Genomic DNA, 13,767 nt, shown 5'->3' with positions numbered 1-13,767 from the left:
TTATTCATAATGCATATTTTTGCATTTGGGGGATATTTTCATAATTTCAGCCTAAACAAGTACAAAATTACATGAAAACTGTGTAATAATGAAGAATAATGTTTCCCAAATGTGAAATAAATCAGAGAGAAAAAAAACGAGAAAAAAACAACTTTTTTGTTATGTTTTGTATTGTTTTTATTTCTTATGTTTTCTATTGTTTTATATTCCTTATGTATATCATTGTTTCTAAACTTTGCCCAATTCATTTCAGAACAATATAGAAGGATGAACCAAGTGGAAAACCAATTCCTGAGCAAAATTATAAAGTAATGCAAGCCATGGTCTATTGACAGTATGTAACTGTACACAAATATATGCAGCGATTAGCCTTTTTAATGACATGCGCATACTAATTGTCCCATAACACCCTCAGGTAGGTCCGATATGGACAAATGTGGTATCAAAATGTGCGCAAGACTTCAGGGGAAAAAGTCATGAAGCGAGAATCCGAAATTCCCAGCGATCGCGATGCAATCGCCAAAAGTATGGAGGGGGGGGGGGCCTCCCAGGCCCCCCCCCGTGCAGTTAGGGTTAAATTTAGGCCATGGCCCATAACGTTCCCCAGAGAATATTTATCTGAAATATAGGGATATACTAAGTTTCAAGAAAATACCTTCAGCCATTGCATAGATATGGAGGAAATAGTGAAATTTTAAGAATTTGACCTTGATCTTTGACCTTCAGTGTGTGCACCAAAAGTTGATAGGCACAATTTCGTCCGCTCATAAAATATGCCAAATTTAATTAGGATACCTCAAATGGTTCTGAAAGTATGCTTCCACAAAATCGATTATAGACAGACTGATGGTGTGAGAAAAACTGATTTACATCTGCTGTTGTATACATACAATGGAAATGATAACTGGGAACTCACTGGAAAACAATTCAATATCACAAGGAAAAAGTTCTTATAGTGGATAGTTGTCTGAGCAAATTAGTGAAATGGTATCATAAGACCCCTTACAGTGAATTAACCATTTCATCTGTCACCAATTTTTCATTTTATCCAAGCATGCCAACATTCCTTTTGAGCCCATGAACTGGCAAAACCCCAACATAAACAAACTGAAAGACAGACAAACAAAGATGCCCAACCTGGATCTTGTCACACCAACCAGCAAAGTAGCGGAATGTGTCGATGGACATGCCAACATGAGTCTTGAGAGCCAAGGTGTAGACTGCCCCTGAATCAATGCTCTCTATAGTGGCCAACTCCTCTGTGTGCTGCTCCATCAGGTCTGCCAGCCTGAGATACACACACAATATGGTAAAAAGGAACATTTTGAGGTTATCTGAATGGCTACCAGTTTGTTGGATGCAGTGGTGATATTGCAGAAGGTGCAGAGTTGGAAATGTGTGGTGATGAACAGGTTTGTTGTCAATGTTCTCATAAAAATAAAGAAAGATGAAATGTGACACATATCCTGAAGGCTAGTGGTCTGTAAGAAGAATAAGTAGGCTGACAGAAGGGTGCCTTGGCTGTCATCACTTCATGAAAAACATAATAATGATAGAAAGGTTTAGTTTGCATTGACGTAGTGAAAAATGTCAAAAGAGCAGAGAAAAACACACATATTATGAAAGTTATGACAATGGGATTATTGCCAAGTATTTTTTTTTTTTAGGTAATCAACATAAATACAAGCCCTGCTTTCAAGTGGTTATATCACTTCCAGCATATTTTCCTAACTATCTTGCTTACAAATTTTGCATGTCATATGACCATATCCTTAATCTATCACTTTGCTATCTTTGTTGCTCATTTCTCAGTTAGGTAAGCATGAATGCCGGAATTGAAATTGAACTGAATCTACCAACAGGCATGTTGATAGCATATTTGCCAACAGTTTTCCTCGATTGTTTAATTAATGTAATGTATTCTTGTCAAAGAACTGTCTGTGTACGGTGACTGCTTTCTTCTACAATCTGCAAACAATTGTTCTATTTTGGGTTCTACACATCAATGAAAAATTGTATGCTGTTACAAGTACTGCCTGAATATGAATTCTGTAGTTCTCGTTTGTGGGTTTTTCTTTGATGTTATTGTTCTATTTTACTTCTCTTTCGCCAATTTCACAAAGAATTACACAAAAATTAGTAGGAATGTACATATCTTATCAAAATATTAAGAGCTGTGTGTCTTCTTTGACTAGTTAGCATTTGACACATGCATATAAATCAGCTCACAACGCGGTCCTTTACTAGTCACAATAGAATGTTGATGATATAGCAACTCGTGTTTACATGTGAGAAGTACATACTTAAACATTAGCTTTCCTCTGTCTCTGGCATTCATCTTCCCCCATTCTCCTTCTTCAAATGCTGCCTGCAAAAGAAAAACACATAACAACTCATAACAAACATGTATAAACTATTGGCTGAAGGGTACAAGGAAGATGACTGTTCAAAATTGCTTTGACTGAATGACAAATGTCTAAATTTTGGAAAAAGTTGCCATCCAGGCTAATATACGACACAATATGAAGTCCATATTTTGCACATTTTAGTTATTTAGAAGTTTTGTAATCCATTAACTTAGTTACAAGTCAGTCACAGAAGTGGACAGTTGCAACAGCATATCAACACATTTATTTTGTTTTTTGCCCATCTTTGCACAAGGGAGGGGGAGGGGGCAGAATCTGTATACATACATGTATATACGTAAATCGAATACCAATAAAACCATAGCCACACTACAAAAGGAAATACTTGCACCTACAATACAGGACCATATCAACCAGCCTGTAGATTCCTAACCTAGCAGAGAACTCCACTACCTGGGCAGCCGAATGGCACACGTACTGTACATGTAGGCGACGTACATAGCATGTGAAGCGATATCAATAGAAGGTATTTGATAAAGACAGAGGCAAGCAAAGAAAACATGCACACGCTAAAGGGCTATTTGCGAACTGACTACTAATGCAGCATGCACGGTTGTACATGGATATTCAATATTGAAGTTTCTCAGTTATGGGCGCTTTTTGTGATGAGATACAAATTTGTTTACGGTACTAAGCTCTCATATCTAAATTTAACAATCTTATTTCTAATGTATTGTTGAATTTCCATGTCCTCTTCTTCCAAGCCCTATGCATGGGGATTCTTATCTCCATTATGAAGGTGAGCATACAAGAGCTTTATCTCACATATTTCATTTGGGCCTACTGGATGGCAATGAACAAAACATGCACTGACTATCATTACAGGGTAGGAGCTTGAGGCCATACTATCAATGTTATGCTGTCAATTCATATTGGGTGATTTAAAGTTCAGTGCTAGTGCTGGTGTTTGTGCTGTCTCAATACTAGCATTCCATGCTTGAAATCAACCAGTAAAACAAAATCATGACAGAGTAATGGCCATGTAAGCCTATGCCCAGGAGCAAAAGCAAGGTTGTAATATTTTTAAGATGTTAAGAAATTTCAATCATTTTAATTCTTCTTCCACACCACTTGTCTAAAACAAGGCATTTACAAAGTATATGACTGCATCATTTTATATTTGACTTCAACTCAGCCCTATCGCCTTTTTTTTTCATTATGCAATTCCTGCTGGACTTCGCACTGGTGTCAAGATAATCCCGCCTGACGGGGATCGATAATCATGATCCCTATCCTATTACAGGTACTTAGTGTTAATCTGACCGTGGGTGCTTGAGCTGATTATACGGAGAGGACATAAAATGGAGGTCCCGTGTACGAGAGAGTCACAGCTCATGCATGTAAAAGATCCCGCTTCATTCATTCATCACAAAGAGCAGAGTGTTTAACCCAGTGAAGTGGTCCCACCCCACATCCAACTGGACCCCATGGAAGACCAGCTTAGTGTAGCTGAATATGGGCTATCCAGCCATCTTCACAGATGGAAAAAAAGAAAAAAAAAAGAAAACACCAGCACTGTGAACTTGAAATTCATCATTCGGAAAACTGATAGGTAAGTTTTCACCTTGCTCAAAGTTTATCTCATTACAAATAGGGCTTACACTCACAGATGACTATCAAAATCTGACCTTAGCTGCAGCGACAGCGACATCTGTGTCAGCAACAGAGGCCTTGGCCACTTTGCAGATCACAGATTCATCTGCAGGGTTGATGGTGTTGAATGTGTTGCCACTCTCGGAGTCCACAAATTCATTATTGATAAATAGCTGATGTGGGAAGGTGATGGTCATGTTGTTGACATTCATTTCAATCTGTACACAATTGAGGAAAGAGAGGCAAGAATATCTTGTACAATCTTGTTCAAACCTCATGATGCAAAATATTTCAGACCCAACCTTGTCTTCTTCACTGCACGTATTGCAGGAACATTTACAGGTTTGCCTGAGTAGCCATTTTTAATTGTGACTGATTTGGACCATTTGCGGATCATACTGTATAGGCTTTCTCAACATGCCAATTGCCATATCAAGTCTTCTTCAGATACTGGTAATCCTTTTAAATGTCAATATCACTTCATGATCACTTATCATTATCTGAGAAACATGGTGGAAATGCTGTGGAAAGTTAGAAATTTTGAAAATGTCTAGATATTCTCTGGTCTTTGTGTTGTTGATCCATGTTCCTTAAAAAAAACATGGGAAACAAAATGTACCTACCTGGTGTATCAATGCACTTCAAATTCCATTCAAATCATGCATTTGCAGATCAATATCATCTTGGTTTTTTATTTTTCATCTTTCACAATTCATGCTTAAAAGGCAACAAACAAGTTAAATGTATACAGTTTGTAGGTGTGACAAGTTACTACTGACAACTGACTGCAGCAGCATATTGGCAGCTTCTCTTTTCACTATCATTTTATTTAATTCCACTGATCAAAAGGGGAAACTTACTGCATCATACTCAAAGTCTTCCTCATCCAGTCCCCTGCCTTTCCTGACCACTTTCTGGACAAAGGCTTCATAGGTAGTCGCCATGTACACATCCTCATTTTGGAGTTCAATGCCTCCACACTTCTGCTTCACTTCTTCAACCAGCCTAATCAAAGCACAATTAAAAATAAGTGGTGAATTTACCTGATTACTCTATTTTCTACAATGTACAAAGTCTGTGGGTAAAGATTTACAAAACAGCATCTTTCTTGACATCTTAGACCTTCGCGTACCTTAACCCACAAAGGGTGGGGGTTATGGGGGCGAATTTTCTCGCAACAATTCTCCAATGCATAAAGTCCTCCAGATTTAGCTTAGCTAAAAAAAGCCCAGCCTGATTAGGATCAATTCAATAACAGACTGTAGCAATTTGACTGCCATGGGCAAGCGACTGGAAGACAACTGGAATGCCTTTGCCTTCTCACATGATTACATTCTGTCAAGAATATGAACCCTCTTATATGCCTAGATTATTGATCACGATCTTTTACCTTTAGGAAATGACTTTGAATTACTGAAATATCTTCCTATTATGTTTAGTCTCCTCAACAACATAAGTTTCCAGCAAACTTTCAAGTTTATCAATTATAGAGATATTGCCATTTTAAAAGGAGTAACATAACCCTTGACATTTCTGCAGGAATTGCATTTTAGCTGAAGCATGAAGTGCTGAGAGAAAATAGTCTTCAGGGAAAAATATGAATCCCAAGGGACTGTCAAGCATCATATTATGATAGACAAGGCAATACATGTTATATTATACAGTCTACGCAAATAGACATCATTTTGTGTTAGTCACATAATTGCATTCTGAACAATCACCAAACAGTATATAATCAATGTAAAACATTTCATAAAGCTGGAATATGACATTCAGCAATAGTTCAGTAACCTTTGCCTTCAATCTTTAATTTCTGTCATTTTAATCTATGCCATCCTAAACTTATGTACACTGGTAACCTACTCACGACATTATACCAGCATCAGACAACCTGAGCTAAAGTTGTGGGTGAAATATGACAGTTTTGTTGTCAACAAAAGGGACCTATGACATTGACAGAAACATTTCAAAACAGCAAGTATCCATCTTATTCTATCCTTCTTGTTATCACTGGGCATTCCTTCTCACATTCTAAATCTCTGATACTTCAATATAGACATTGTGATACCATCTGTAATGATGCCTGAATAATGGTATGATACCAAGACAGTGCATTTTTGCACATACATGAGAAATGTCTTATGAACTGCAGGAGAGAAGTTTCATCTCCATTCTTACTGCCCTGTCACACCTTTCCAGGCTTGTTGCTTGTATGGATTTTCAAGCACGAAGGATAATTGCAACCTGCCACAACAAAAGAATCCTCAAGTCGCTGATGGTTGAACCAAGAAAATTGAGTTTGAAGTCAGATCATCAAAATCGGTCAAAACAATAGGATTTCTGTTTCTGGCATAATTCTGTAGTCTAATGTATCGCCTATCATCTGTCAAATTTCGAAGATAAATGATCAAAGGAAAGGCAAGAAATTAGCATTTTGCTGGGCCATGATTTTCTGACTTTCAGCGGAACAGAAACATGTCCGAAGATTTGGATTTAGGGCCTCGGATAGACTACGCCCCTAGAAGCGAGGGAGTGACCTTTTTGGTCATTGTGTGGCACCCTGCTGGTTACTGACTGGTCGTGCATAGACCACTGGCACTAAGCTTGAATGAACATCGCGGGGGTTGCTATGAGCAGACCTTCTATTATCAAGAGGTGATAACGTGTCTTACCTCTCCTTGATCACGATTGCATTAGGAAAAAAAAACTAATAAGGCAGTTCTCTCGAAACGCTGCTTTTCCTAGACTACTTGACAAGGTGTCATAAAATCACCACTATCTTCGCAACCGAGTACTTTTATGAGTCATGATATATATGCAAGCGGAAGAGTAAGGGAATAATTTTATGTCATTGTTAGAAAATCTTCCTTCCCCAACTTTCAAATCCTTTTGTTGCAGCAGGTCACAATCTTTAGCGTGGGAGTTGCCTGTGAGGTGCTACCACTATGGCCCTTCTACTGGTGTTCTGCTTAGACCTCTGCGGACAAACCCCGCGACTCACCCAGAACAAGTTTGAGCATGCTCAAGACCCGTCACACCTTTCTGGGCAAGCCTTGCTTGTGTCTTGCGGGGAACAATTTTTGCTACCTGGAGGTCCCCACAGATGGCCTGCACAGTGACAGTACCTAGCACGTAGTCGCCCATAGGTGCGCACGCAAGTCCAATTTACCTGCAGCCAAGTTTTGAGCATGCTCAAAACTTGTTCCAGGTGAGTTGCGGAGATTGCCAGCAGAGGTCCATGCAGACGACATACTATGAGCATAATACGGTGTTTTATTAGCAAGGAACAGTGTTGATACTGCCAACATCTGTGTACCTGGTCAGTTTGCATTCGTGGAACGGGATGTATGAGCAAATTGCATGCATGCTGAGGGTCAGTTACTGCCATTCTGCTGGTTAGTTGAGAGTCGCCTGAGGCCAGGATTATGACATTCTCTAGGGTCCTCTGCCAAATAAATAGTCCTTCAGAGGAATTCTTTCACCGATTTTTAGCCCTCATGCGCCTGGCACACAGGTCACACAGAATACCCGCAAGTAGAACTTAAGTAGCATACGTTCAGAATGTAAGACGCATACAAAACTCGCCCAAATCCTCGACCACCCTCAGAAATTGTCCTGCATGCTGGAAAATCCCACACGTGACAAGTTTGCGAGCTTGAAGGTGTGACAGGGCCTAAACATGACTGCGGGGAATTAGGATTTGTGTTCGCACCTTCGGGCAACTACAGGTGAGATACGTGCTAGGTAATGTCGTGTGTGGGCCATCTGCGGGAATCTCCGCGTAGCAAAAATTGCGACAGGGCCTTAATATGCTGGTTTTAATTCAATCATAGGCCACTTTGCAGTGAGTTACTACTATGTGTCACAATACTTGAAATGAATGCACACAAAGGAAACAAGACACCTGGCATAATGATTGCCAAGCTAAACCTAAATAAAAGCCGGCAAATCTGTCACTGAAGAAACGATACATTTTATCAAAGCTACCAGGAAACTTGGACTATGCCAAGTTCCTGTTGACGAGGTCAATCTGAACGTTACCAGTCATTTAACAGTCAGCTATGGAACTGACAATTTACAACTGTGTTGAGGCTTGCAGGCAAAAAATAAGAAATGTGTTCTATATCTGTGCAAATAAATTTGAAGTCAATACTTCTATCTTATGAAGTACATCATAACTCTCATCAGACATTTGATATTGATCACTTGAGTAGTACAGGATGTAACTGCCAATGCAGCTGTTTTATTCTGACAATTGGTGCCCCTTTCTTTTCTTTTTAAAGTATTCTACTACGGACATACTGTGTCATACAACACAAAATGGGTCCCCTTTTGACTCAACACAATTTGTAAGTACATAGAACAGGTTAATAGCCTATGAGAACTCTGTGAAATTACTTTTTTTTTTCTTCTTCTTCTTGCAGTTGCAAATGGCTCGTCATCCCCTTGTTTGGCAAAATGTGATTGGTTGAGATGTACTTTTACCTACTGACTTTCACTGGTTCTCTTACATGAGTTATCATCTTTTCTCTGTTCACTGCAGAATATGAAAATTCTACCACTGTACCAGGTTTGGATCTCTTTTATGCATGGCTTGTGCCTCACTTTTACCTCTGTTTCATATCTCATATGCGGACAGTTGCTGCTTTATAAAGGTCATGGCATGAAAACATAAAAGTAAAACACTGCCTCAGCTGCTTCACAGGGGCTTGCAACATTCAGGTATAAGTTAGACACATTGGCAACTAAGCCAGCTTGTTGCCACTGCATACAATCCAAGCAATACCATTAATCTCTACTCATACTTGTGGCTACATTTGCTAGCCTCATGATGTCAACAAAGCTTCCAAAACCTTTGTACCCACCTAGCAACATCCATTGAGCCTGCCCCCATTTTAAAGAAATCTGTGGCATCTGTTATGTCCATCGTTGAGAGGATTCCAGCCCAAATGTCCTATGACAATAATGACAACGAAAAGAAAAGAAATGTGTTTCAATGAGGCAAAAGAATCAAAGATGAAAGACAACTTGTCACATCTAATATGATGAAAATATCAGGGTCAATGCATGTCTTTTTCACATTCACTACTCAAAAACTGAGCAAATATTTAGCTCACACTGTTCCAAATAACAAATCATGGTTGTATCATTGTCTGCCGTCTGAACGAAGACAAGTCTGAACTCAACCATTTCTCGTCACAATTTAGGAGCACAGATCCTCTATCAGATTTAACTACTCAGGATGGGGTTATAAATGTCTCTGAATGTGTCAGAGACCCTAGCTTTATTTTGGACAAACACTTATATCTTATACACCATATCACAAACATCTGTAAAACTGCATCTTGGGGTATTTTCAAAATAAGGAAAATCAGGTGTCTGCTTGATCAATTATCAGCTGAGCTACTTGTCCATGCCTTCGTCTTCTCTCCACTGGACTACTGCAACTCCTCCTTGGCGGCCTCCCTCTTTCTCACACATCCCTTCTCCAATGTATCCTAAATTCAGTCGCTAGATTAGTCACCCCTAGTAGGCCACATGACCATATATCTCCTGTTCTCTACTCACTCCATTGGCTACAGGTCCATTCCCGTACTGCTTTCAAGATCCTACTTCTGACGTACAAAATCACACGTAATCTTGCACTCACATACATAAGTACATTTATCTCCAAAACCCAGTCTCTCGTTTCTCCTCTTCTGCCAGACCACTCCGTTCATCTTCCTCTTTCCAATTACTTCACGGCTCACATACAAAACCCCATTATGGTGATCAAGCCTTCTATTCCATTGCCCCCCAACCTTTGGAATAAGCTCCATCTTCATATTAAACTTGACTCATCTATTCAATCATTAAATATTCTTCTCAAAATTCATTTTTTAAAGTCAGCTGTAATCCTATCTATTTTTTTTTTCTGGAGGCACTCAGTCAGTTATCAATTATTGATCCCTACATCACATGTATTTTTTTTTCTTCTTCTTTTCGTTGGTGTTATTTTGGCCTTGCATTGTCCTTATGATATTGCGTTTTCTAGTTTTCTTATATAAATAACACCAGTGTGCTTAGAAACGTCCGTATAAAGCGCCATATATATGCAATTATTATCATTATTATTGAATAATTACTGTATTAGCAACCAACCATTGTGCTGCATACGCATGGAAAGTATGTCTTGCACATGGAAATGAAAATCTGATCTGATTTCAATTGCTACAGAGCTGTGAGAACGATCTGCTCAACAGGATTTTTGGAACACACTGACCAAACAATAGATTACTGCCTCTCACATCCCTTCACACCATATATGACAAGGTCATATCATGATTTTATTTACTAAGATCAAAGTCAATTGACACGCTATTACTATTAAAGAATGATGGTATCCAAATTTTCAGACACTGCTTGCATGATTTTATTTACTAAGATCAAAGTTAATTGACACGCTATTACTATTAAAGAATGATGGCATCCAAATTTTCAGACACTGCTTGCATGATTTTACCCTAATCCCACCGGGTTTTTTGAGGGACTTGAAACCACCGAGGGTGGGGGCCTTTTTGGCCCCCCTTCAGATCTCGGTCATGGATAGCGCGATCCTCACGAAAATTTGCACTATGGTAGAGGCCAATGTAATCTACAAGACTGTATAGTTAGATTTTTCAAATTTTAATTAATGTATTTTATATTAATTAATTTATGCTAATTTATGCAAAAATAATTTTTCTGCCTATGAATAAAAAAATAAAACGCCAAGACTTCTGATTTTTGGTGAACATATTCTTTTCAATATCCTCAACAATAATATTGAAGCAAAAAGTGGGCTTCAAAATTATTTCTTTCGTATTTTATTGTTTATTGAATTTCCTATGTATTTCTTTGTTTTTACTTTTTGTTTTTGTTGTTTTTTTATCAAAATTTGTCACAGAAACTTTTTAAAGCATAATCAGGCAAAAATAAATCATTATCAGCCCTTGAAAGTAAAAATGTTAATTTTTATATTAATTAATTGCAAAAACACAATTTACATTGGATTTGTACACAAATCATGTTTTTGAGCAATTTTTGGGTCGACAAATTTTTTTCAAAGGGGCATGGCTTCAAAACAGTATGGCCGGGAGTGACAAATTTGGTGTGAAAAGTTGCGCGATACTTGAAAGAAAAAAGTCACAAAATGTTGCCGCGAGAGCATCACGCATTGCGGAATAATCATGCAAAACGCCTCGGGGGGGGGGGGGGGGGGGGGGCAAAATGCCCCCGTTGGGAATAGGGTTAATGGAAGAAACATTCGTAACACATTATAAATGGCATCTGATTTGGGTAAGAATCAGATATATGAGAGTTAATGGCTGACTCTGACCTTAATGGTTTTTGCCATTGCTTCCTCCTCTGCAGTCAACTCCAACTTCTCCTCCGTCTCAAGGGCCTTGCCATACTTGACAGCTGGAATCATTCGACCATCCTCAAACTGAAGAGTCTTCACATTGACCTGTAAGTGTAAAGGTAAAGGTATGACATAATTTGAAATATTTACGATTATTAATAAACTTTATTTAAAGCTATCTAGACATTCCCATCTATTCTGTTCTAGCACGGAAAATAAACGAGACAAAAAAGAATAGTTAAGAACATATCTGTCCTCTCCACAGAAACAAAGAATATGTCACAAAGCACTGATCCTATATGAGTCAAGACTGTGATATACTTTCCAGAGTATGACGTTTAAAATATTTTTGGTATTAAAGGGGAAGGCTAGTAACTGATCAGTGGGAATCAGTGGAAATACTGGGAGATGATTGTTCCAATCCTTATGGGCTTCATTCAAGAGTTCATTGTATATCTATTGTTGTGTGAAAATGATTTGCTTCAGAACGGTCTCATATTCAAGTAATGTGCAGATTAATGCTCCGTCACTGACCAGGGACGCTAACCTGGAAGCATTAAACTGCACGTTACTTGAATATGAGACCATTCTGAAGCAAATCATTTTCACACAACAATAGATATACAATGAACTCTTGAATGAATCCCATAAGGATTGGAACAATCATCTCCCAGCATTTCCACTGATTCCCACTGATCAGTTACTAGCCTTCCCCTTTAAAATGGGAATGCTGCACACCCACAACAAAATCTTTACCTCAGAAAAGAACGTAGTTTAGCTTTTCCTTTCAATTTCATAAAGCATTAAGGTGCTGTCAACACAGACTGAAAAACATTACCATCTGTCCATCATTTCCTGCAAGAGCCATGCCATTCTTGTGTACTACAGCTGTGCTGCAGCCCTCTACTTCCACAGGGTCACCTTTGGGTGCATTGCTGCCAAGCAGGGTTGAGCCAAACATGGTCACTTGCTGGAAATTAAAGAAATATTGAGTGCATCTTGGTACTTCACAAAAATCAAAATCACAGAAATAAATGCATATCCATGTAACTGTTACTTTGCTTGTGTTTTTAATTCCACGCAGGCACAGGAACATATGGCAAGCAAAAATATTCGCGTGCTTTTATTTTCGTGCTAGTTTCTGGTTGCGCGAAATGCGCGAAAATTTCAACACCATGAAAATTTCCACTTTTACAGTAACTCCAAGCACCAACTTAGTTCTCTCACTTCCGGTTCTTGAGAGAGAGATCTTTAAAGTAGTCAACATGCGAAAAATAGCTTGATATTCATAAATACTGGGAATTATACATTTCTGGAGAGCTTACGTCTCTAGGAAAATGAATAATTTAGTTTCAGAACATGAAAAGTCTCTAGAACGATGGAGAGATGGTGTTTTGAGACCCTTTTCTGACCGTCAGAGCCTGATCTGACGACGAAATTTTGACGTCACGCAAGGAACGAATCAGCCCAGCACTGATGCGCTGTTGCTACGCAGCGTCGTGGTTCAAATCGTGAATTCCACATGATCTGCGTAGGAGGTGAAGTCTCTTCTTCACAGAATCAGGTATAAGTTTGGTATAATTTTTGCAAATTTTTACTTATTGAATCCATCTTGCTTAGAATTACTACTTAGTGCACAGATGTTATCTTTTTAGACTTCAGCTTTTGCGTATCAGTCTTGCTTCTTTAACAGCTCGTAGGCGTAGGTGCACTACTAGAACCAGACGCTAACTCTGCAGAACCCTTAGCTACTCGTAATCATGTAAGCCTTCATGATCTAGATCTAACACCAACGGTTAGACGTGCAAAGTCAATATATCATTTAGGTTTTACTTTATGTCATAATATACGAACTTAGTCGGGTACATAATTATATTATGAACTCTTTCATCTACGTGTGCATGCCACTTACGGTAGCTATTTAGCTGGAGTGAAATCAGTAATTTGGTACAAAATCACCCAAAATGTTCCTCTTATGTCCAAATCATGGGCAACAACATCATTAGTTAAAGATTATTTTTTTTCCCATAAAATTATTAGTGGGGAAGTGATATTGTAACGGAACCAGACACGGTTACTTTTGGCCCACCATAGCAAAACACGTCAACACGGATGCACTACAGATAGACAGTGGGCTCCGTCGCCTCACCCTCACTTCTTCTACCACCCCAACTTTGCCACTGTCACTGTCATCATCCAATTCACTCTGGATATCAAACTCAGTCTTATCGTACAATATAAGGTAAAAATTTGACGTTTTAAGGGCTCAGTCGAGAAAGCTGATGCAAAGAAAGACAGGCCAGATATTACATCCGCTCGCCCGGGAATACGTGCTGTATGAATGACGGCCTCAATGTACCGCTGCAC

General features: G+C 38.8%; 1 protein-coding gene across 1 annotated transcript in view; it reads right to left on the bottom strand.

The window, feature by feature from the left end:
- Nucleotides 1–13,767, bottom strand: part of LOC139713605 (mitochondrial 10-formyltetrahydrofolate dehydrogenase-like) — a 62,888-nt gene that overhangs the window by 21,666 nt on the left and 27,455 nt on the right. Inside the window, exons 7-13 of the mRNA XM_071625311.1 lie at nucleotides 12,239–12,370; nucleotides 11,377–11,505; nucleotides 8,885–8,973; nucleotides 4,880–5,024; nucleotides 4,055–4,237; nucleotides 2,304–2,368; nucleotides 1,138–1,288 (exon numbers count right to left, since the gene is read on the bottom strand). Coding sequence (XP_071481412.1) covers nucleotides 1,138–1,288; nucleotides 2,304–2,368; nucleotides 4,055–4,237; nucleotides 4,880–5,024; nucleotides 8,885–8,973; nucleotides 11,377–11,505; nucleotides 12,239–12,370 — 894 coding nt within the window. The remainder of the gene's footprint in view (nucleotides 1–1,137; nucleotides 1,289–2,303; nucleotides 2,369–4,054; nucleotides 4,238–4,879; nucleotides 5,025–8,884; nucleotides 8,974–11,376; nucleotides 11,506–12,238; nucleotides 12,371–13,767) is intronic.

The sequence above is a fragment of the Diadema antillarum genome, unplaced genomic scaffold, assembly GCF_040938485.1.
Source record: "Diadema antillarum isolate AM-2024a unplaced genomic scaffold, OU_Dant_1.0 seq00002013_RagTag, whole genome shotgun sequence".
NCBI lineage: Eukaryota > Metazoa > Echinodermata > Echinoidea > Diadematoida > Diadematidae > Diadema > Diadema antillarum.
This window is presented reverse-complemented; position numbering and strand designations above follow the sequence as displayed.